This window comes from Centruroides sculpturatus, unplaced genomic scaffold (assembly GCF_000671375.1).
Source record: "Centruroides sculpturatus isolate CEXI.00-Female unplaced genomic scaffold, Cexi_2.0 scaffold326, whole genome shotgun sequence".
Classification (NCBI taxonomy): Eukaryota; Metazoa; Arthropoda; class Arachnida; order Scorpiones; family Buthidae; genus Centruroides; species Centruroides sculpturatus.
Genome location: NW_019384563.1, coordinates 78,960 through 102,869, shown reverse-complemented (window position 1 = coordinate 102,869; position 23,910 = coordinate 78,960). Strand labels below are relative to the sequence as shown.

The 23,910-nt window shown below is 30.0% G+C and overlaps 1 protein-coding gene across 2 annotated transcripts in view; it reads right to left on the bottom strand.

Moving 5' to 3' along the window:
• LOC111623994 (ubiquitin carboxyl-terminal hydrolase 34-like) overlaps window positions 1–23,910 on the bottom strand; it is a 133,760-nt gene that overhangs the window by 52,783 nt on the left and 57,067 nt on the right. For both annotated transcript variants that reach the window (XM_023366760.1, XM_023366761.1), the window contains exons 26-45: window positions 22,931–23,119; window positions 22,552–22,662; window positions 22,323–22,454; window positions 20,046–20,111; window positions 19,871–19,957; window positions 19,624–19,800; window positions 16,676–16,924; window positions 16,440–16,595; window positions 16,262–16,372; window positions 13,581–13,757; window positions 13,334–13,517; window positions 12,976–13,139; window positions 9,403–9,468; window positions 5,016–5,162; window positions 4,888–4,944; window positions 4,720–4,797; window positions 2,102–2,196; window positions 1,855–2,021; window positions 725–869; window positions 303–381 (exon numbers count right to left, since the gene is read on the bottom strand). In XM_023366760.1, the coding sequence (XP_023222528.1) occupies window positions 303–381; window positions 725–869; window positions 1,855–2,021; window positions 2,102–2,196; window positions 4,720–4,797; window positions 4,888–4,944; window positions 5,016–5,162; window positions 9,403–9,468; window positions 12,976–13,139; window positions 13,334–13,517; window positions 13,581–13,757; window positions 16,262–16,372; window positions 16,440–16,595; window positions 16,676–16,924; window positions 19,624–19,800; window positions 19,871–19,957; window positions 20,046–20,111; window positions 22,323–22,454; window positions 22,552–22,662; window positions 22,931–23,119 (2,637 nt within the window). The remainder of the gene's footprint in view (window positions 1–302; window positions 382–724; window positions 870–1,854; window positions 2,022–2,101; window positions 2,197–4,719; window positions 4,798–4,887; window positions 4,945–5,015; window positions 5,163–9,402; window positions 9,469–12,975; window positions 13,140–13,333; window positions 13,518–13,580; window positions 13,758–16,261; window positions 16,373–16,439; window positions 16,596–16,675; window positions 16,925–19,623; window positions 19,801–19,870; window positions 19,958–20,045; window positions 20,112–22,322; window positions 22,455–22,551; window positions 22,663–22,930; window positions 23,120–23,910) is intronic.

Below are 23,910 nucleotides of genomic sequence, written 5' to 3'. Positions count from 1 at the left end.
CACAGCATTACTTTTGTTTTCGTTACAGTTCACTCTGTCATGACAGTATCAAAGACATTCTATTATGTGACTTGATATTAGATATTCTTGCAATAAAAATTATAGGCGCTCATTGTTTACTGTCCAAATAGCAAGTCTGCGAAAATACAGCATAATCAGCATGGCATTTGCATCTTTGTTATTTATACACAATAAAATGATAATTAAGATTTTCTTCTTAAACATTTCTACAATTTTCTCTCTATTATTCTATAAGAGTTTTGTTTTTTGGTACTCACAAATTTATGCTAAGTTTTACTCACCGTCATTTCGCCGCCAAAACATTCTGCTGCAATGTGAGCGGGGTCAAATGGTTTAACTTCTGCATCATTGAAAAGAAACCTATTTTTTATAAATGAATTTTTCTTAAATCAAAAACTTATTTCAAGTATTAAAAATGTTTCATTTTATAACAGAAAACAAAAGGTAAGCTAAAATCAATTCTTTATTCATCTTGTTTCTAGTTTAATTGTTGTCTTCAGACAATCACAAAATAATTTCTGAGTGTTTGGCTCTTAAATTTGATTACTTTCATGTTAAATACTTTTAACATTGCTGTCTAAGCTTTTACAGTTACTTTAAGAAATTAAAACACAACCCATAAACAGGTTACACTGAAAATACTAATGGGATTCAATGTTCTAAGCATTTTACCTTTTGTTTTCTATTTAAAACCTAGTCTTACCATTTATCTTTTCCTGGATTTTGTCTCTCGCGAATGAAACTGTAATAGTGACCTCCATCCGCCGTACCCGTATGAACCGTCACTCCAATTAAATCATACTCGTAACAGTCGCCCTCCTCATCTTTCTTTTCTTCATTAAAAACATCTACAATGTAATATTAAATGTTACATAATGGTTACTTTGTTTTTATAAACATTCATATCCTTTTTACAAACATTTAATTTGTGCCCTCTCTTATATTTACAAATACCTAACTCCATTTTTACAAAAAAGTCTAGAGTAAAAATTTTGATAAAATGTTTTGGATGCTTCATGCTCAATCACTGACTTCAGATCCCTAAATCAATCCATATCATATCTCTTTCTAAAACAGCCTTAATTAGAGTGGTCATCATTCTTTCCCATTCCTACAGTTCTTCAAATGTTCTCTAAGTCTCTGATATTGTGAGTTATAATGGTATCGTATAAATTCCAGCCTTCTCTTTTGTCTCTCTCCAATCTTTCTCATTTCAAACTCTATCAAAAAGTGTGGAATTTCTCTTCAAACCTATTTTTTTATTTGCTACTTCCTTCAAAAATAATTAAACCCTTGGGAGAAATGAAACTCTCTTCCCTACAAGTTGGCATAGTGTAAGAAAATCACATTTGTTATCTCTGTTTTTGGTTTCCCTTCTCTTCCGGTACACTTTTTAACTCTTAAAACTATAATCTAAAACTCTGATTTCATTATTCTATGCTCTTCTGCAATTCTCTTATCAGTTCTAATTCTACATCTAATAACACTCACATTGAAGATAGAACTATTATTGTTCTCAGTAGGATTTCAAAAGTAGCAACCCTACATTTATAGTGATCTCACAAATCAAACAGTTAATTCATGGGATTGAAACAGCCCTTAATTTGGATCTCTATCTCCTTGAAAATGCATTGCTATTTTGTTTTATATCTCAACACAAATTTTTTTTTGTATTATCAAAATTCAAACACCTACAGAAAGATAATAGAACAAAACTGAACTATCTTAACTAATTTAATTAAGTACAACAGAATGTGCAATATTAAACTGAGTAATATCATCTTAAGATTTAACAATGACAATAAACTAGAAATCAATATCCTTTATTCGTACCTGCATGTTGATTCGGCATAAGATTTTTTTCCATATAATTTGACATGTCGAGCCGAAGTGGGAAAGAAAAATGAGTGTTGACCTTTTCCTTGGTCATAGTCACCATATTAAAAGTGTATCTCATCGTATTGAAGCATAAGATGCGAGGTAATTTTTTAATACATGCTCTGAAAATAAAATATTTTGTAAAAACTTTACATTGTTTTATTAGATTTTTAATAGAAATAAAAAAAAAAATTTAAATTACCTTTTTTCAGCTCTTACTTTCTTTCCACACTGTGAACAAGTGTACATGTTATCTCCTTCTAAAGTATCCTTTACTGTTAATTCGTCGAGCGACTCCTAAAAGTAAATTTTATTTTAGACTTTTTGCTATATACAGTAATCAAAAATCAACTTATTTAGTAGCTTAATACATAGTTAAAAACATTTATGAATTTTAAATATTATAAAGTTGTCACAGCAATTTCAATTTATTCTATATCAGTGTTTTTCAACCTGTGGGTCGTGACCCCCAGGGGGAGTCGCAAAGCCTTACACAGGGGGTCTCGGATAAAAGAAAAAGACAAGTGTTTGTAGGTCCTATACTACAATAAAAAAAAACTACAATCTCAGTGAGAAGACTGTGCCTGTTTATTTTACAGTACAATTGGCTTTTTAATCAATATTTAGGTCTCAACAGAAAGAAACTTAATTAAATACATAATTTTTAAAATCATTGTCATATTTTTAATATGGCCCTGGGAGGGTTGCCAGAATTTTTTAACTTGTAAAGGAGTCGCTTATTCAAGAAGGTTGAAAAACACTGTTCTATATGAATAAATCAAGTTTGCAGATTTACCCAACACTACTGTAGATACCAAGTTAAATTATTATCCAAAATACTAAGAAACAACAATAAATGTTGATTTGCTTCGTTTATACATTAAAAAATTTATCATTGTCATTATTACTTGTAAAATTTATCGTTATGCCAGATTGGAGTACAATTGAACTCTCTATTAAGAATAGCAGACTAGATATTTTTAAAATCAACTCTAAGCAATAGATATACAAAGATCAAATATTTGTAACAAATTAAATAATTTTATAATACTCATTCTAAACTATTCTCAGTCTCAGTGACTTCAAATGTTAATATCATTATTTTTCTCTGTCAATATAAATTTTATAAAGAAACATAATTTTAAAATATACATAAACACACAATGTAAGCAGACTAACTCTTCTCATTGCATCAGGCCATATCATACTAAAGTTGTGTATATAGTTTTTTAGCATTACAGTCGACCCCCCTATAACGTGTGTTCCTATAACGACAATTCCTATAACGTAGCGAAAAAATTGTAGCAACATTCGTATAAAGCACCTCCTAAAACGTCTTCGCCGACTCGATTCGCGACAAGATTGATAAAGTCTGGACCAATAGTGGATGAGCAGCCGAACTACTTTCCTCCGACCCATCGCCACGCTACGAAGCGGCTAAATTGAGTTTGCTATCGTCTGTTTAGTATTATATATAAATTATATATAAATTAGGTACTGTACATATAATTATATATTAATTATATATAAATTAGGTACTGTATATATAATTATATATTAACTTAATTTATTGTAACTTTATTATAATTATATATATGCTTTCTGCCGCCTGGCAACACGCTACGGAGATTTTAGGCTAGTAAGTTGAGTTTATTATCGTCTGTACAGTATGTAAATTAGGTACCGTAAGTCTAATACAGCACTAATTTTATACATTTCTTGTGAAAGAAACACTTCTTATTCAACGGCCATAAAAATTATTTATATTAATGATGTCTCCAAAGGTCAAGTTATTTTTCTGCCAAAAATTCGTTATCAGAAATTGCGGCCGTCGTTTCATGTGCTGTTCCGCGATGAAAACCAGCTTTAAGCAACGGCGTAGTCGAACGGTACACACTCGGTAAGTAATCCTATAATTTTTTGTTTATAGCATAGTTTATACAGATTATTCCCAAAAAATTATGTGTGTTTTGGAAATGTTGAGTGGAATTAGTCTAGAATCGGTTAATTTTATAGAAGAAAACCTTTCAAACAGCCTTAGTCCGTAAAGTTCACACCTATCGGGCTGCGATTGGCTCATGTATTTAATCATTCCTACAACGTAAATTTTGATTAATGTGGAACGTATCTAAGCGTTATAGGGGGGGGTCTACTGTATTTATTCAATAAATCCATTAAATTATACTAATTTTAATTTAACATGAGTGACTAGTGTGGTTGTAACTATAATAAATTAATAGCTCTGGAATCAAAAATCAGGAGAAGATCCAAATAGTATGACTGATAACACATCTGTACAGCGCATGGGAGTTGTGGGTTCAAGTCTGTGCTGAATATTCTGAATTTAAATTAAAAGTTAATCTGTTTATAATTAATAAATTTATTGTGTGATGGTAACATAACCAGCTAACTATTGCCAAACTGCTTTACATCTAATTATTAAATTAGCCTTAATACAGCCCTATAAATAATCTGGCAAATCATTTTCAAGATTAATTGAATCAGACTGTTGTATGTTATTTTAATTTGGTATCACTTCACAAATTACAAATAATTATTGTGTAATGCTCAAGTTGCTGCAAAAATCATGTTTCATTATGTAATATAAAACTTAATACATAGTAATTTGCAAATAATAATACTGTTAATATTTTGTCTGTTAAATTTAATATAATTTCCTTTTTCTAGTTTTGATCATTTTTAATCCATGTTATTTTGTATACAGACATACCTTATCATAATATAACTTAATTTGTTTATGTAAGCTACACATCTGCCATATCAGTTAGTAAATTATAAGTGATCAAATTATTTACTTACATACAAATTTCTCATATCTGCGACCTGGCAACGTAAAGTATAAAATTCTTCCAAAGTACAACTGATATGAGGACAATCCTATGAAAATTTTTCAAAATATTTTCAATTATAATCATCATTATATATATAAATGCAGTACAAGACCAAAAGAAATAGATCTACACTTACTAAAGAGACGACGTTATTTGACAAAACACCACAAAACAATTTCTTTACAAGTTCTTTCTACAATAAACAAATATTAAACTTTAATATTAATTACTTTCTGAAAAACAAAAATATCGTTTTTTACGTACCAACTGTTGAGTCATTTCTTCTAATTTGCTGATTAAATCTGTAAAAAATTCTGCCATATCTTTCTGTTCGCCGGTATTCAGTGGCTGGTGGTCCATCGTATAAACTTTACAGAAACTTCTAGGATTATATGCCTTCCGTTCACTTTCCTACAAAAATAATGTAAAACGAGCAATTATTTATTGTGACGTGGTCACAATGCAGGACTGTAATTTTAAACCATATTTTTAATTTATTTAATTTGAATATATGCTCTCCATCTCAAATTAGTAGTGGCTTGCCCCCATACATCATACTTTTCCTTTAACAATAGAGTCGTGCTGGCAATAGGGTCTAACACCTTTCAGGAAAAAATTTGGGGTCAAACTGGAAGTTATGTAATTTCAATTCAACTTCCAGTTTGCATTGGAAGGTCGTATATAGTTAATTGGGTCCTCCTGCCCCTATTCTTTCCATATATGGTCTCACCTTTCATCTATCTAAGTCTGTTCTTGAGATTAAGGAAAGACAGACAAATAAATGACAGTAGGAATTTATAGTTCTACAATTTTTTCAAACTGCAGCCCAATAATGTCTATTTATTTATTTTTACATTGAACTTTGCACTGTCTCATAAACAATATTTTCCACCCCATTACAACAATCCCAATTAATTAAAAGTATGTGGTAAAACTAAGACATGAAAACAATGCAATATAAAAAAAATTATTTAGAGTCTAGTATCTTTTTACAAACAGCTTTGAATTTACAGAAACCGAGGAACAATTTATCTTCGATTTTGGTAGCAGTTTTTTTGATAGTGGTAGAAAAAAAGATCTGATTGTTAGATTCAGATTGCAGTATGGCATATGGATACAAGTTAATAATCTGCTGTAAACATAAAAATGTGGATAAAAGTATAATCATTAGAAAGAAATGTTTAAAGTATTTGTAGGTGTAAATGAGATCACAGTAATCTGTACGCTGGAATAAGTTAGGCAAGCCGAGAAGGATGTGTATGGCATTGGGCCGTATTCTGGTCACTGTCTCTGGTCTCTCGTCTCTTGCAAGCTGGTCGCTGATTGGCTAATCCAAATGATTAGCCAATCAGCAACCAGCTTGCAAGAGACGAGAGACCAGAGACAGTGACCAGAATATGGCCCCAGGAGAGTTAGTAGCTGGCAGATGCGAGTTTGTTGAATGTAAAAAAATTTTGTTTATTTAATACAGATGTAGGAACCAAGGCCCATATAAGTAGTGTATAATCAATTAAAGATTGGAAATTAGCAAAAAAAAATAGCATGGTGTGTTTTTTCATTTGAAATGTTTATAAAATTTTGCCAAAGCATTCTGTGATGGATGGATATCTTTTCGATTAGATTTTCTACATCTAGGTTAAAAGAAAGTCTGTTATCAAAAATCAAAAATGACACAGAGATTTACTGCAAATATTGAAGAGGCTGATACAACTTGCCAAGAAGAACTGTTAGAAATCAGATATGATGAAGAAAGTAAACATAAATTCAATAGTGGTGGATATGAAAACCCATGGCAAAATAAAAAAAATGTCTATCTTATATCCAAATATGTGGAAAATGATACTCCCTACCTTATATCTTGTGTAATCAGGCTTTAGTGCTTTTAATCATATTAGGACCAAAGAAAGAAATTGCCTGAATATTTCTGAAAGAGGAGACCTTTGTTTACACCTTACAAAAATTGAGCATGATATCCAGTATTTAGTTTTGCATCATCAGCCTGAGGGATCTCATTAATAATTTAATTAATTAAATGTAATTTCATCAGACTGCATGCTTCTCTGTATGCAAAGTATAAATAAAAAGATAGATTTAACTACAGTAAGCTGTTTTATAAAGATTTATTTTGCCAAAGTTAGCAAAAGTCTGACAAAGTATTTGGTAAGTAATTATTATTATATGTTTTAACTTGCTGTAACTCTGCTTTATAAATTTTATCAAGTAAAGTTACTTCCCTACTTTATAAATCCCCATTACTGTACTGAACTAGTGGGCAGTTAGACAATTTTACTACTAACAGAGATACAAAAGTGGGCAGTAGGTATAAAAAAGGTTGACTACCCCTGCTATATAGTAACATTATGCTTGCCATTTTTATATACTTCCTAAACTAAAATATTCCAAACATTCTCCATTTAATGGCCAAATGGCTAGCCACTTGTTGTGTGTTCTTTTATTGAAAAACCGTTCTCAGATACTATTTGCCATACAATCTTGTTGCAAAATCCATGATAAACCATTAGTTTGATAGGGAAAGGGACAAGAAATAGCTCTCTAGAAGAATTTGATAAACCATGGCTTTAAATTTTCCTTATACAAAAACAAGATCTGTCTTACCATGATATCCATAGCCAGCCCAAACCATGACTGATCCTCCCCTTGGTGTCATTTCAAAATAACTCTGGTTTTTGAGAAAGTCGTGCCAGTAGTAGAACCATCTATCTCAGGGGTGGCCAACAATTTTTGCTACCAGGCCGAATGGGAAAGAAAACTTTTCCCACGGGCCAAACCTGAGGCTGCCCTAGGAAGATTTTGAGGTGGTGTGAGATCTCATTGTGGTGTCACCCCGTAGAGACTGAACTGTAGACAGAGATTACAGATACATTTTTCACATTATTGTGCTTTATCAACACTTTAAGCTGTACTTACGAGATTTGTAATGGAGGGTTAACTAAACGCAGAGTGAGTTGTTGACCCTTTTTTTTATTTATTTTTATTTATTATTTTTTTTATTTTTTAGGCATCAGAATTTTTCATCGAGCTATTCGAACTTCAGTACTTAATATTGAAAGATTGATCACGAGCCACATAAATTCATTAGACAGGCTGGATCTGGCCCGCAGGCCATATGTTGGCCATGCCTGATCTATCTGGACCATCTAAATTAATTTTTGTCATCAGTAAATATTCCTCTTTCATATTCTTTTTTTCCAGGTCACATGATATAGTCTCAGATGAAGCAATCAAAGTAATTCTAATGAAAGGTTTTTCTTGGCCTATCTGAAGCATCAATTTTCTGGAAGTCTCACAGTAAAAAAGCCACCTAAATGCTTACTTTTTATTGGAATATTTGGCATAACTTTTAATGGTAAGTAAAAACGTCATGACATAACTATGCATAATATCGAGACAGCAGTTCTAATTTTCATAAAATGGTCATATCATTTTGCAACAAGATTTTGAGGATAATAGTGTAGCTTTATGCATGCTTGCTTTAAAAAAGAAAAAACCCTATTTTTTATTAGTGATCACTTCATTTAATTAATGATTAAATATAGTAATTGAGAAAAGTCCTTATTTCAGCTTGACCTTTTTCTTTGCTGATTTATCTGAAAAATTTGTATGGTCATACCATTAAGAAATACACTTTGTAAACACATTCCAGAATGTATTCATTAATATTTATTGTGCACTCACAAACCAGATGGATTTTAAATGTTTTTTCCTTTATATTGTATATGCAACAATTTCCAAATTAATCATCTAGATCAGCGATTCCCAACCTGTGGTACGCGTACCCCTAGGGGTACGCAATAGGTTGTTTAGGGGTACAGAAAAAAGTTAGTTATTATGGGAGAAAAAATAATATATTATGTATCACAAACTAATAGTATTAAAAAATTAATAGATAAAAAATGTTCCTTGCAACAATCACAACTTTATCATACATTTTTTCTACAATATGTAAAATTAACAATACGGTTACTCACTAAATTTCTTAAATGAAGGGTACAATCTAGAGATATGACATGTCACGGGGTACAATCTAAAAATATGAAATGTCACGGGGTACACTAATGAGAAAAGGTTGGGAACCACTGATCTAGATAAATATATTGTATTTTCATGTATATAACTCATGGTAAAGGAATTATTCCTGGCAGGATGCAAAAAAAAGTTGCTCCTTGCACCTAGACAGCGAGTGACCATTTATTACATGTAAAATTTTCACTATTAGAAATAATAATCAAAACTTTTTGGATTTTTTTTTATCCTTTTACATGAACACAGAAAATAGCTAAACAAAAATAAAACCTTTACATAACCAGCTAGTTACACTGTTTACACTGCATCTATAGAGGCAGCCTTTGTTCCAGAGGCACGAGTTTGTAATTGCAATTCAAAACAGATATATACCTACCATAATCTGCATTTCCTTACAAATTAATTGACTTTCAAATAAATAACCTGTAGGTTGTATGTATGAAGTTATAGTAGTTTGTTATATCAAATATAATAAATTTATAAGTTAGAGTATAAAATAAAAGTTTTATTTTCGCATTCCTTTAATATATCAATTTTTTTATAACATATCTAAATAATACCCTCACAACAAACACGATTTTTAATGTAATAAATGTATCAAACTTACCAATAGATAGGCAAACATTCTTTGCAGTTCTCTTAGTGTATTTTCATGCTTGCTCTCTGTACTAATCTATAAAATACATTTAGTAAACACTAAATCAGTCACAAAATATACTTTCATTGGACATTTAAGAAAATATTTCCAACTATGAAAAAACTGTTTATGCAAAAAAATGGAAATTAGGAGAACATATATAGAGAATTTAGTCAAGTATGAATAGTTTCATTACAGGAATGATCAATTTTAAAAAAACAAAATAAAACAAACTACATATTTATTTAGCCTAGTTAGAAAATGTTTTTGTACTCTGTGAAATGTTGCTCAAGTAACATTTCAGATGACCGGATTATAAGCAGACACTTTCCCATTTCTTGGCCACCCCAGTCACCAGACCTCAATCCCTGTGACTTCTGGCTATGGAGTTACCTCAAAGCCACTGTTTATGGTGATAACAAACAATTTGGCGGAATTGAAAAACACGATACACCAACATGTCCGTAACATTCTTCCTGATAGGCTATGAGCTACTGTTGAGAACACAGTAATGTGATTTAACATGCTTTCAGAAAATGATGGACACCACATTAAACATGCTTTTGTGAGAATCTGAATTTAAGATTTATTTAAATTATAAAAATTCGTTCTTTTTAAATTATAAAAATCGATGTAATATTTTATCACAAAAATTCGACAATTTTCTAATTTTTGAAGGAAATTAAAAGAGGATAAGGAAATAGTTTCCTTTCCCAACTACACCATTTATTTCCTTAGAAAATTCATATCATATCCAATGACTAAACTCTGTGCTAACCCGACTCATTGTCAGATGACAAGAAACTTAACTCCTTATTAAAGATAAATTTGAGTATAAAAGGGATTTACATGTCAGACTCAGTGCAGACCCCTTGATACAGGAGAAGCCATTAGAACCTGCAGACCTCTGTATACTAGAGTCGCCATATTTAGTCAATGGACCCCTCAAAATACTAGAGGATAATTATAGATTCCTCCATATATTTTGGAAAGTAATCAATTATTTTATTTGGGCCTGATCAACTTTGGATGTCTCAACTTCCATCTTGATGAAATGAGTGAAAGAATACATTTATATTCAATAAATGTATTATACACAGTAGTGCCTCATATAATGTACACCTCGAATAACAGATGCTGTGAACAACGGACTTTCTGTTTGGCCGTTATATGACTTGAGAAACGAACCGACTGCGAACAACGGCCTTTCTGTTTGGCAGTTACGTGAGGCAAACAGCATTTCTGTGAACGAGTTGCGAATGATGTTTCCATTCCTTTGCCATTGCCAATGACAATCTACTATTTTTATAATATATTAGTATTATTAGAATATATTATTAATATATCTGAAATACAGAGTGCCTGTTGGGATTTGGCTTGCTCCCTTGTTTATTACGTACATCACCTCAGTGCAGGGTATTTATATTTATTCAAGTGTTGTTCAAATCATGGCTTATAAAAAAATAAAAAGATGATTTCAATTGAAATAAAGCAAGAAATCATCAGGAGTAAAAGTTGACACGGACTTCCTTGTCAAATGGGGAGAGGTTCAGGAGTTTACCAATACTTATTATCCAAACACAGCTGAGGCCAACAGGATCAATGATCTCTACAATGACATCCTTGCCCGTCATTTCCAACAGAAGTTGAAGAAGAGAAACAGACCACCTTGGACACGTGTTTCAAGAAGCCAGCTGCCAAAAAACAAAGGATGGAACAAGAGGAGTTGATCCTGCAAGCTCCAGTAGCCTCTCCTGAATCTGACTTCGATTAAAAAACAATAAAAAGAGACCAGCTGCAATGTGTAAAAAGTCTGTATCTGTATGAATGTGTGAAGAAAGTGTTCCTCCACCTCCTCCTCACATCATCTAACTACCCGGCATAATTGATGACTGCTCCATTTTCATTTTTTTTTTTTTTATGGTACAGTACGGTTATTTTATGCTGCAGAACGAATTGTGTGTTTTAACATGTATTTCTATGGAAAAATGCATTTCGTATAATGGACTTTTCACTTAATGGACATGCACCTGGAATGGATTAAGTACGTTATATGAGGCATCACTGTATATTATTGTAAACTCTCTCTCTCTCTGAATGTAAGGATTCATAATAGAAGTAATTAGATTACATTTTAATCTTGTAATTAATTTTTGTCCTTATTAATTTGTTTTATTATTTAAATTGGTCTCATTTCAAACTGATTTATATATCAAATGCTTTATCATAAGAACCCAAGTCCCTCTGCCTTGGAACTATATAAATTCTTAATATTGTGAGTTAGGACATGTTAATCCTATCCTAACTGGTGTCAGGTCCCTGACTAGACTGGGATCGTATGATCTTTAGTCTAAATTATTCTTTTAAACCATCCACTGACAAAGTGAATGAGTCTCATCGACTTGTCGCCAATAAAAGTTTGATAGACCATCGAACCTGGCATCTCACACTTTGTAACACGTTTTAGAAATGATTAAAAACATTTTCATGTTTTTAATCATTTCCGATGCCTTCATGTCTTATTTTGTTTACAATATTGCATACAGTGCCATTCCCCATTGGTGGTGAATTTTTGAACTTTTTTTTTCTGTGGCAAATAAAATCGCATGCCTTCCTGTAAACTATTACCAAGTTTGATAACATTTTGTCCAGTACATTTCTTTTTATGGCCAATTCAAAGTGGAACTTTAATTATAAAGATCCTGTAATATTGATCATATTTCCAAGACTGTGGTGATAATGAAATTATTGCAGGTTCCAAGAAAAAAAAAAAAATCACAGTGGGAAGAATCTTAAAAACTAGATAAAATAAAAGGCTATATTTAGGAAAAGTTTTTCTTCAAAAGATGGCTTTCGTAATTTCGTACGTCTACAGAGATGTATTAGAATAAGATACAATCTGTTTGGAAGTATAAAACTGAAAAATAATGTAATACATATGTAAGACTGATTGCAAATATTTGGAAAAAATTTTTTAATCCCTAAAAAAATTCAATATCTTAACAGATTTTTAATGGATCTTACCAAATTTTGTGTTTTGTTCAAATTGTTTGTACACAAACCTATAAAATCTTATATAGAATAAAATACTTTAAACACATACTAAACACATTAAAACTCCTAAGATCAGTAAGTGATTTCGAGTTACAGCTATCTTGTATAAATCTTTGAAAGTGTTTTTCATAAACACTTAAAACTAGACTCAAACTTTTAATAATTTTATAATGTTGTAACTAACACTAAGTAACTTGCTGCAAGTGCATATTATATGGAGGATTACAGCAATAGAAATCCAGTCTGAAGATAGGCTAAGTCAAAAGCACTTACCAATTCTGCAAGTTCTATTATATTTAGTACTTTTTAAAGGCATTTAATTATTTTTAATTTGGTATTTTGGAGTTTTATGTATATCTAACAAGATCTCTTAAAAACTGCAACTAATAATTAAAAAGCATTATAATGGTTTGATGGAAAAAGTATTTGAAATGTTTATATTTTATTGGTGTTAAATTGTCTCTTAAAAACTTTACTATTTTTTTTTACCTTGGCTGCTAGAATAGATGCTCGAGCTTGAGGCATCATATATAAATGTTGCATGCATGATGCCAAATAGCAGGTGGCACCTAAATTTGTCAATCCTACGTAACCACAGTCTGATCTCCCGTCTTCATGAGGCCAATAATCCCAAGGATATGGCGCATGAGATTCTGCAGAAAATATTTTGATATAACCAGAAATATTTAATTAGAGAAATACTTCTAAAATTAACAAATGTAAAACTACTTTGTCAATACTACAGTGTATATATATATACACTGTAGTATAAATATATAAATATATATATATATATTTATTTATTTATTTTATTTGACATGTAAACGAATTAATATTAATATTTCACCTGGACTATGTTGCTTCAACAATTTTGCATGAAGAAATTTGTAATTTTCCTCGCAGCCTTTGACCAGTTCGACTAATAAGTCGAATGCAGCAGAACGAACAGGCTGAGATTTACACTTAGGTAAATATCTATGACCCGGACTTGGTAATGCAAACAGACAATCAAACACTTGCAAAAGAAATTCCTAAAAAAAGTCCAAAAATTTACAAAATTGCTTTCATTCCATAGAATATTTAATATTTTGTACCTGGCCTTCCTTTGAAAACTTAAAAGGAGGATTATGTTTTATCACAACTGTCGCTAGCGTAAGCAAGCCTCTCAATCCATCATCTTCGACTGTATTGTGCCTCGTCTCCCTAAAGTCGCGACTGATGACCGCTTCCGCTAGGTAACGAGCCAAACTTTCCAGATCTAACAGAGATTTCTGAGAAGAAAAATTTTATAGTATGTCATTTAAAAAAAAAAATCACTAATAATGCATGACAATTAGTAATTAATTTTAAATTTTGCATAAAATTAAAATGTTAATTTTTAAAAATATAATTTTTTTGTATAAACATAAATATTTCAAATATGTTATACAGGATTCCTACTCAAATTTTTGTTTTAATTTCTATGATCTTCCCTGACCTCTCCTGATCAGCTTAGTACAAATTCCCTGACTCTCACATCTCTTAAAATATGGCACATTGACAAAATAAAACAGCATTTAACTTCCTATGCACATATGTTTTGCTTTTCCAATGTTTTATCAATAGTTAGTTATTTTTTCTAATTAACAGTTATATATTTTTTATAGTTGACAAATTATTAAATTTAAAAATGAAATGTTTTATTAAAATTCTGTTATTCTGTTATTAATCCACAACCATAAAGCTACATAAATTTGAAGAAAAGAAAAAAAAACAATTATTTTTTATTATTCATTAATTAATTAACAAATTCTATATAATTCAGTACAAAAGTACAGTGGAACCTCACTTAACAAGCATAATTGGTTTCAGAATCTTATTTGTAATATAAAACACTTGTTAAGAGAAACAGTTTTTCCCATATAAATTAATGTAAAATAGGATAATGCATTCCATGCTGGAAAAATACTCAAATATTTTATGTATAATGTTTATTCAAAGAAAATTATACAATATACATTGTTAAGAAGCATGAATCATCATCATCTTTTCTTTTAGCATGGAATAAATCAAACTGGAATGCAAATTCAATTTGCAGGAAAAAAAAAAAAAAAATCATATAATATCTGATAAACACACCAAAAAATATGCCAAATTCTTGGGCTATGTAAAAGCTATAATTAAATATTAGAAATTAATTAACTTCTAATATTTAATTATAGCTTTTACATAGCCCAAGAATTTGGCATATTTTTTGGTGTGTTTATTATAAAACAGGCTATGACTGTTGATGTTTATATGCAATATGTGTGAACACAAATTTGGAAAATGTGTGATCACCAGCAACACTAAGATGCTAGTGGAATGAATACTAAACACAGGCTGATGGAGCATGTGCACAATCTGAGACTTCCCCTCTCCTTGTCACTCATTATGTGAAACATTGCTTGTTAAGCAAGTCATTTTTTTACAATTTATTTTGCTTGTTATGCAAAATACTCGTTGTGTGAGGTGCTTGTTAAGTAAGGTTCCACTGTATATATTTATTAAATTTCTCTCTTAATAAATTTCCTAAACTTTATAGAATATTAATAAACTGGAAAAAAATCAGAAATTGTTTTGTTGTGCAATCAAAATTATTAAAATGAAAAATGATAAATAAATAATTTAAATAGTATTATTTATCATTTTGTGTACTTTGTAAATTTTTGGGAAAATTTTGTGTGAGCTTAAGAGAAATTTTGGGTCCTGAAAATATTCTGCATCCCTTTTCAAAAGTTGTATTGTAAAATTGCTGCCTGCAGATGGCTACACTTAGTCAAGCATATTGTCAGCAAAAAAAAATCAAAAAGACAGCCAAGGAAGCAAATTCCCTAACTTTTTGACATTCCATGACTTTCTCTGAACACTAATGAAAATCCCTGACTTTCAGGAGCATAGGAATTCTGGTTATAACTTAAACAAAAATATTTAACAGCAGATTATTTCAGACTATAGCATTAATAATTATATTAAATTCTGAATTATTATTAACTAATTATCCCAGAGTGGGACTTGAATCCACAACTCTCACTCTGGGTCATTTCTTTTCTTCCAAAACATTCTAAATTAGTTATTAAATGTATCAAGTTATAACTCTTTACACCTACTACTAGGATAAATTACTTTACATTTAATTATTGATAGTAGCATTATTACAGCCTGATATAATCCAACAAACATTTGGTATTACTCTAATTTGATTATTGGTTGTTTATGCTAATATACAAAATCACCAAATTAGAAATATAGGAAACATTCATCCCATAATGGCATAAATTTTTCCTATATAATATCATTAAATAAAAACTGAAAGCTTTCTTAAACTATGAAATGTTTAAAGTTTGCAAACTGAGGATGGTCTTTGAAAATGACCAAAAAAATGTTCATTATTAAGGTATTTTTGCTGCTGTTAAAAGGTTTGTGATAATTAATTTCAATTTAAATTTATTCATCTTCAAAAGGTTTTAGTTTTTTTTTTATTCCTTTAAAATGAAAAATATCAAAAAAACATGAAAAATTTCATATACAAAATTTATACAGTCATTTTCAACTTTGTGCAAACTCTATCATGTAACTATTATATTTATCACAGAAAAATTCAAGTAAGCCAAATGAGGCTTGAAGATATTTTTGGGATAACTCATTACATATTAAAAAAATGAGAAAAAACTATACCATGTTGTTGGTAAAATAGTTATCCAGAAATATGTTTCATTTATATATAAATAAATTTGTTTTAAAAACTGATTAATACCTGATCTTGTGCATTTTCCTGAAGTATGTCATCATCTAAACTATCGACTAGGCGACATATTAGCCAAAAATAATCTTTACATCCTGGTCCATACGGTTCTTTCTCTTCTTCCTAAAAAGTAAGATCTAAAAATTAAAATCTTAAATACAAAAAAAAAATACAAAAAAATAATTCCTACATCTGGTCTTGGAGGTCTCATGTTTTGTGCCACAGACAAAAAGCTCAGTAAACTGTTAAGTAATGGAGCGATGAATCCCAGTCCCGTCTTTCCGTCAACAGTCGATCCCAGACACAGCCGATACAGGCCTGTACACGTCTCCCTTCGAACTGCAGGCTGTAAGTAAGATGTTTGTTGTTTAAAACCGAGCTAATATTTGATTAAATCATTTAGAATTTTATACTTATAAAATTTACCTCTGGATCATCCAAGACTAGTCTTTTCAGCCATGATTCCAAATCGGGATGTTGAAATAAATAGGTTTTGACGAGTGGTTCGGAAACAGCCCAAGACACCAACAATGTCATTGCACAATACACAACTTGAGCTCTTCCCCAAAATCCCGTTTTGTATTGATTAGGATCGCATGGTAAAGCAGCTTCATATAAAATACTTAATAAAACTTTCAGTACAGATTCTACTTCACACATCATTTGTAACATGACCTAAATCATAAAAAGTAAACTTGTATGTCTCAATTCCAAAAAAAAAATTATTAATTCATAAATTATTGAACAGTCATATAATGTTAATTCTAATTTAATTTTTGACATAGAAATTACTACATTTAAAGAGAGTATTTGGTTCTGGCTAACAAATCAGAATATTGACTTCTACTATTATGAAAAAATAAATAACCATTCTAAGATGTGAAAACCAATAAACTGAAGCAAAATTTTACAATCAGGCAACTTACCATCAGGTTAACAATCAAAGTAATCTGCTCTGAAAGAAATGTGTTTTAGAAAATATATATTATATTCAATTTAGATGTGTCCAATTTCTTATTTCATGGCTAAAATTTAAAAAAAAAAAATTGTACTTTGTACATTGGAGGTCCTATTTTTAACCATTTTTAGAATATTTTTTCCTATATTATTATTATTTTGTTCCTTTGTCTACTTACTTGCTTTCTTAATTATACAGTTAAAACTAAATTAAATTGTATGGTGTGTTGCATGTTAAGCAAATTTTTCCAAAGTAGCCATTTTAGTTATATGCATCATAAATTTATCAGCCTGTACTAAGCCATAGTCTATCATATATTTTTCATTTGGTATAATTCCAAATTATACTTAAGCATTCACCATAAATTGTATCCAGTATATGTTTAATAAATAAAGTAAGTTGTTTTAGTTATTCATGTTTTGCACAATAAATGATAAATAATGCATAACAGTAAATATAATCTTTACTAATATTAAATCAAACATCTGCTTGCAAGATTTATCAGATACATTTGGGCTATTTATTTAGTTAACTATGATTTGACTAAAGATTCGAGGTTATATTTTTAATTATTAATATTAACACAATATTGCAATCAATAGTAATTATAAACTTCAACACTAATAAATAATATCAAAATACTACATAAGAAAATTGATAATACACTGCTACAATAAAATTTATAGTGTGCTTTTGTTTTAAAACATTGAAGCTTCTTTGAAAATGAAATATGATTGCAATATCAAGAACATGTCTCAGGGAGGGTGATTCTTTGAGCGTTTTAGCGAACGCAAATAACCGGGGAGTGTCTGGTGAGCAAACCACCGCCCTGTTTAACCTCCACTCTCTAGCAAAGGAAGCTTGTGTAAACCTTTTTAGCCTTAAAAAAAAAAAAAATAATAATAATATGGTTGCATTCTATTTATGTCATCCTTCTGCTTTACCCTAGCACAATATAGTAGCCCAATAAATTTGGCAAATACTTAGTTTCATATTACTAAAATCAGGCTAGTTCATTGCTGATGTATGTATACATGTACCAAGCCAGAGTAAGTTAACTTGTCCTATGTTGATCCCAAAAATATTTGTGTTGACTTCATTGACCTGCGTGGGTGATTTGAAATATTTCTGTATTTACATTGGAACGTTTTTGATACTAGATGTTGCTTTGTGTCACAATTTTTATATTAAAACGAACTTTTAAAATAAAATTTTTTTCGTTTTTATAGTATTCAATATATATATTTTGTTTGTGAAACATAAAAAAAATAATTTTTTATGATACAGTAAACACAATTATTATTTAAAAAAAAATTTAGGCTTAACATCAACGAAAATTCAACATGGCGGCACAGTCAACAAATAAAAATTTCAACATTGAATAGATTAAAGCTGGCAGAGAATCAGAGACAACAGTCAAAGATGACCCCAGTTAGCAAGACAAGTCAATTAACCTCCACAATTACATAGCTTTTATTAATATTGATCTGAAAGTGAAGACTCAACAGTGGTCTGGGTAGTGTACTAACAACACATTTGTCCAATATGCAGAAAAGTCGAGTCCCCACCACAAGTCAATCTTTTCTTCTAGATAATTCAAAATTATTTAATTTATTTAAATTGAACTTGTATTAATTAATATTAATAAATAGAAGATGGTAGTCAAACAGTTTGCCTTTGGTTAAATTATATGATTAATTAACTAAATTAGTAACCCAGATATAGCTTAATACATCTAGTAACTAACTAATGAATTTATTATTAATAAAATCTGACCAGTTCATTACTTATGTACAAGATTTTAAATATAAATTGTATGTTCTTAATCAAACAAACAACATATATCTAATATTTCTATTCCATGACACTATCTGTACATTTCTATATTCAACGGTTGACTCAACAGTGAGAGAACGTTTCTAAATGGACTGTTGAGTTCTCTGTTGAGACTAGTGACGTCAGCACTGTTTCGTCGTTGAGCTCAACAGTCTCAACAACCTGAAAGACCGTTGAGTATTCAACTTCCGTGAAAAAATAAATTTCGCTTATAGAAACTATCCATTCACTGCTGTGGATGCTATAATAGCGGACAGATTAATGAATGATCTGTATATGATAAAATGATAATCAGCCATCTTGAAAGCGATCTCTCAACGAAAGCGTTTCTTTTTTCTGCAAAACATGACTTCAGATTGTTCAACAGAAGGACTCAACGTAAAATTCACTGTTGAGTCAACCATTGAATATAGAAACGTATGGTATTTCATTTTAATTTGAGAGAGAGATAAGTTTCTTTAATCTCATGTAACTTCAGTAGGAAAATTTATGTATATATATATTTCAAAAATAATATGAGAATCATCTTATAATGTAAATTAAACAAGTATTTCAAGTCACAGTACTAAAGAATTTTTACCTTATTAAGTTTTGGAATAAGTAGTTTATCTGTGCTGCCTTTTCTAGAACGTTTAGTTTTCTTACGAGGCATTTCTCCATTATCATGCCCGTCTTCAATGACAATTTCATTGTCTGTACTTCCGATGCCAAACTGATATATCAATCTCAGCAGACAGGCAACACAATCTTGGTTCCACTGATAAAAAAATTCAAATATTTAAAATTATTTCCATCATAAATTTGAGCAGAATTAAAAAAATATTTACTTCATTCCATTCTTCTCCATCTCGTGCTTGAAGGACTCCAGAAACAAATATGTCAAATAAATGTCTCAATCCACCATGTTCCACAAACTATTCAGTTATAGTGAATGGTTTAATAAAAAATCTCAAATAAATACACAGTATATAAAATTCATACAATTCAGAAACTTTTACATACTTTTTGTGCCCATGCTATTTCCTGATGAGATGACTGCTGCTGATCAGTAAGAGAGGATTTATAAGGCTATAAAATATGAAATGCACAAAGAAATAAGAATTCATAAAATATAATATTTTTGTTATTTAATTCAATCTGCAATACAAATGTGTGTGTTTGTTTTCAAAAATAAAATTTATAAAATTTGAACATTTCATGACGAATATATTGAACCAAACAAGAAATTCAAAATTATATTAGCCAAACAAGAAATTCAAAATTACTGACAAAGAACATTATACAAGTATCCTCCTCTAATTTTGATGCTTACATATGTTAATAGCAGGCAAGTAACTGTTTCAAATTTCAGACAACATTGCAATTTTATTTTGAAACAGTGGGCCACTTTTACATTGCTGGCCATTAAAATTGAAAAACACACACCATACCAATCATTTTCAAACTTGCAAGATGGGCAGGACATAGCACTGTTTGAAAATGATTACACACAAAAATAAAGTATACAAGCTATTCTCTATTACTGCTTCTCATAATATAAAAAGCAATTGCAATGAGCAGGTTCCCAGAACCTCAGTGAATGACTTCTGGCAGTTCTAGTATTGCAGGTGATACATCAGTGTTTTCTCCGAGACCAATTATGAAAAGAGAATGACAGCCACACATATATCTGACTTTTGGACTCCAAATGTAGGAAAAATGCACAAATGCAAGTGTCTCAATCCACCATGTTCCACAAACTATTCAATTATGATGAATGGTTTAATTAAAAAATTTCAAATTAATACACGGTACTGTTGACGAGTAACAATTCTACTTTCCAAACATCAGTGCTTGTATTGAACAGAATGCAAGAATAGTAATATAAATATTGTGTCATTGAATAGAGGAGGGTTGAGCCCTCTGATGCAAGGTAGCTCTAACATACTAACAACTGGGAAAACAGACGTTTGACATATGTAGCAGTGATGAGCCTAATGCAAAAGTAGAATTCTGTTACACATCAACAGGTGTCCACACACATTTCACATAGTTTGCGGCAGCAGAGCTTCTTGCCCCTCTCGTAGTTGCAGACACCTATGCCAAGAATGTCATCAAAGCACTATGATTGGCATTGCAATGTGTTCAGACAAATGTTGAAGTCTAGCATCTTTTCATGAAGAATAAAACTTTATTATTTACATTTTTTAAATAATTCTATTCAGTTCAAATAATTTTCAATTTAATTTATAATTCATTTCCATGCTTACAAATGGGGGCAAAATCAAAAGTATTTTGACCTAAAAGAGCCTTTCACTGCTTAACTATTGTTTGCATCTTTGTATGATTAAATAAATGAATTAACAACACATTTTGTAACCATTTAAAAGAAGTTTTTTGGACAAATAAAACAAAATGTTATGTCCTTTGAATCCAATGTTCACCAGAGTTCAAGAATTACTCATAAAACCATTTTATTCCCAGATATTTTAAATGCATTTTGGATTGGAGTTTTAGCTGATCCTTCTTTAGTAAAGGTACAATCTGAGATAGAGTTTATATTATTATTCTACTTCCCCAACATCCATCACAGTAGCAATCTTGAACTCGAGCAAATGTCATATTTGAAGGACATAATGTTTTGTTTTATTCATCCAAAAACCTCCCTTTTAGTGGTCATAAAAGTGAGTGATTATATCTGGCAAATATTGCTAATTTTAGCTTAGTACTAATAAATAAGTTTATCATAAAGTTTTGTTAAAATTCTTTACCAAATTACATAAATTATTGTGAATTATTTTAGCACCACATTTATTAAAACTTTACTTAACAAATTATAAAGTATATATTATATTTTGTACATAAAATATATGTATTTTTTTTGTATTTTAATATAACTCTGTTTTATAATTAGATATTTACATATTACTATTACTCTCTAACATTTAATCAGCATTTGTTGTTTTGAAAAACTGGATTAATTCACATTAAATAGCAGTTCTACTGCTTTTCAAAAGGCACAAACTAATGTATTAATGTATTTATTAATTTTTAACTACTCTTGTCATCATCATCCAACACTAAAGGCAATCATCATTTTTCTACATCTTTCTCCTCTTCTGGTATATTGCATCAATAATTTCTATTTTAGTCACTCAATTCCTCAAATCTGTCTTACTCAACATTTAATGTCTTGCCAATTAAAAGACATATATGACAAAATGATTTTAGAAGCAAATAACAAAGCAAATAAGCTATCTTAATGTTACTCTTAAATGTAATAGTAATAAAAATACTTACGAGTGATTTATTTAGTTTAGGACCCTGGCGTCTTAACGACTCTACGATCTGAAGAGAGTACATTAATTTAGGAGGACCTTCAGGATTCAATAACTTCTGTAACAATGCAGTGTTTTTACCCGGTTCTTGATCCTATAGTTTTTGTTAATAGATAAATTATAAATATGATGTTAATTCTGTGATATCCTAACTTTAAACTTTTAAAAAAAATAAATTGTGATGAACATACTTTAGCAATGTCCTTAAATCCTTGTAACACGACAGGAGAGGTTGGTAACATCGTTAAGATTTCCCAAACACGTCGAGATAATACTTGAGCTCTAGTATGAGCAACTGGTTCCTTATTTTAGAAACACAGTTATAATACATTTTAATAAACAAAATTAATTAAATTACAAATTCAAAACAGTTAACGACATTTTATCATTTTGCAACAGCAAGATTATATAAATATGTAACAATATCAAACATAAAACTATTTCAAACCTGACAGGTCAGACAGTTTTAATGTTAAGAACATTTCAATAGACTACTACCAAAAAACTTGATAAATAAAAAATAGACTTGCAAGAAAATTATTAATGAAAGTAATATTTAATACTACTTACTCCTGCTCGATTTACAGCTTTGTAATAACCAAGTTGTTGCATTAAACTAAATAACTGTTCAAAATACAGTGGCTGCAATAATAAAGTTATCGGAAGACGTTCTTGTGGTGGAGGAGGTAACGTCGAGGCAGGTTCAAGTCCCTCTCTTCTACGCACTGGTCTGGCCGCTCCAACCGAAACAAAAACCAACTGAAATTTTTTAAAATTTTGTACAGAAATATCAATGACTGTAGCCAATAATCAAAATTTTTACTGTCAAATGTTAACTAATAATAATAATAAATTATTACCAATTTTTAACTCTATAATTGTTAACTCTAATCATTACTGTTTTTTTTTTGTGTCCTTACTCATTTAATGTCAAAATAAATAAATAAATCAAACATTATTTTTTTATTATTAAATTTGAAATTGTGTCTTCCTATTTACTTTGTTTCCTCAGTACAATGAAGTTCAATTGATTACACACAAGGCAGTTTTGACACACCAATGAATAAATAATGTAAAAAACCACCTTGTATCTAATCACTTGCACTTCATCATGTTGAGGAAACAAAATAAATCAAACAATTAAACATTCAATAAATAATAATAATGAAATCAGATGACTTGAAAAATTTAATTTGTAAGATTTATAAAAGTCTTTTTAGTTATTTCTATAGTCACAAAATCTTCCAGAATGTCTATTTAAAAGTAATAGTTCTCTGAAAATGGACACAGAATCCAAAAACATTTAAATGTATTTAGTTTGAATCATTTGAGAAACAATAGGGATTTACATTAATTTTTTTAACTTTGGCATGCACATGCACACATGTATATAAGCTTATTAAAATACTTAAATATAGACAACCTTATACTTGTCTGAATGCATTTAACTTTTATTTGCTCTTAATTATTTTGTTGTTTACTATATTAAATTATTTATATTAGAAGCCAAATTACAAAAAATAAAACAGTTCTCAAAGAATACATATTCA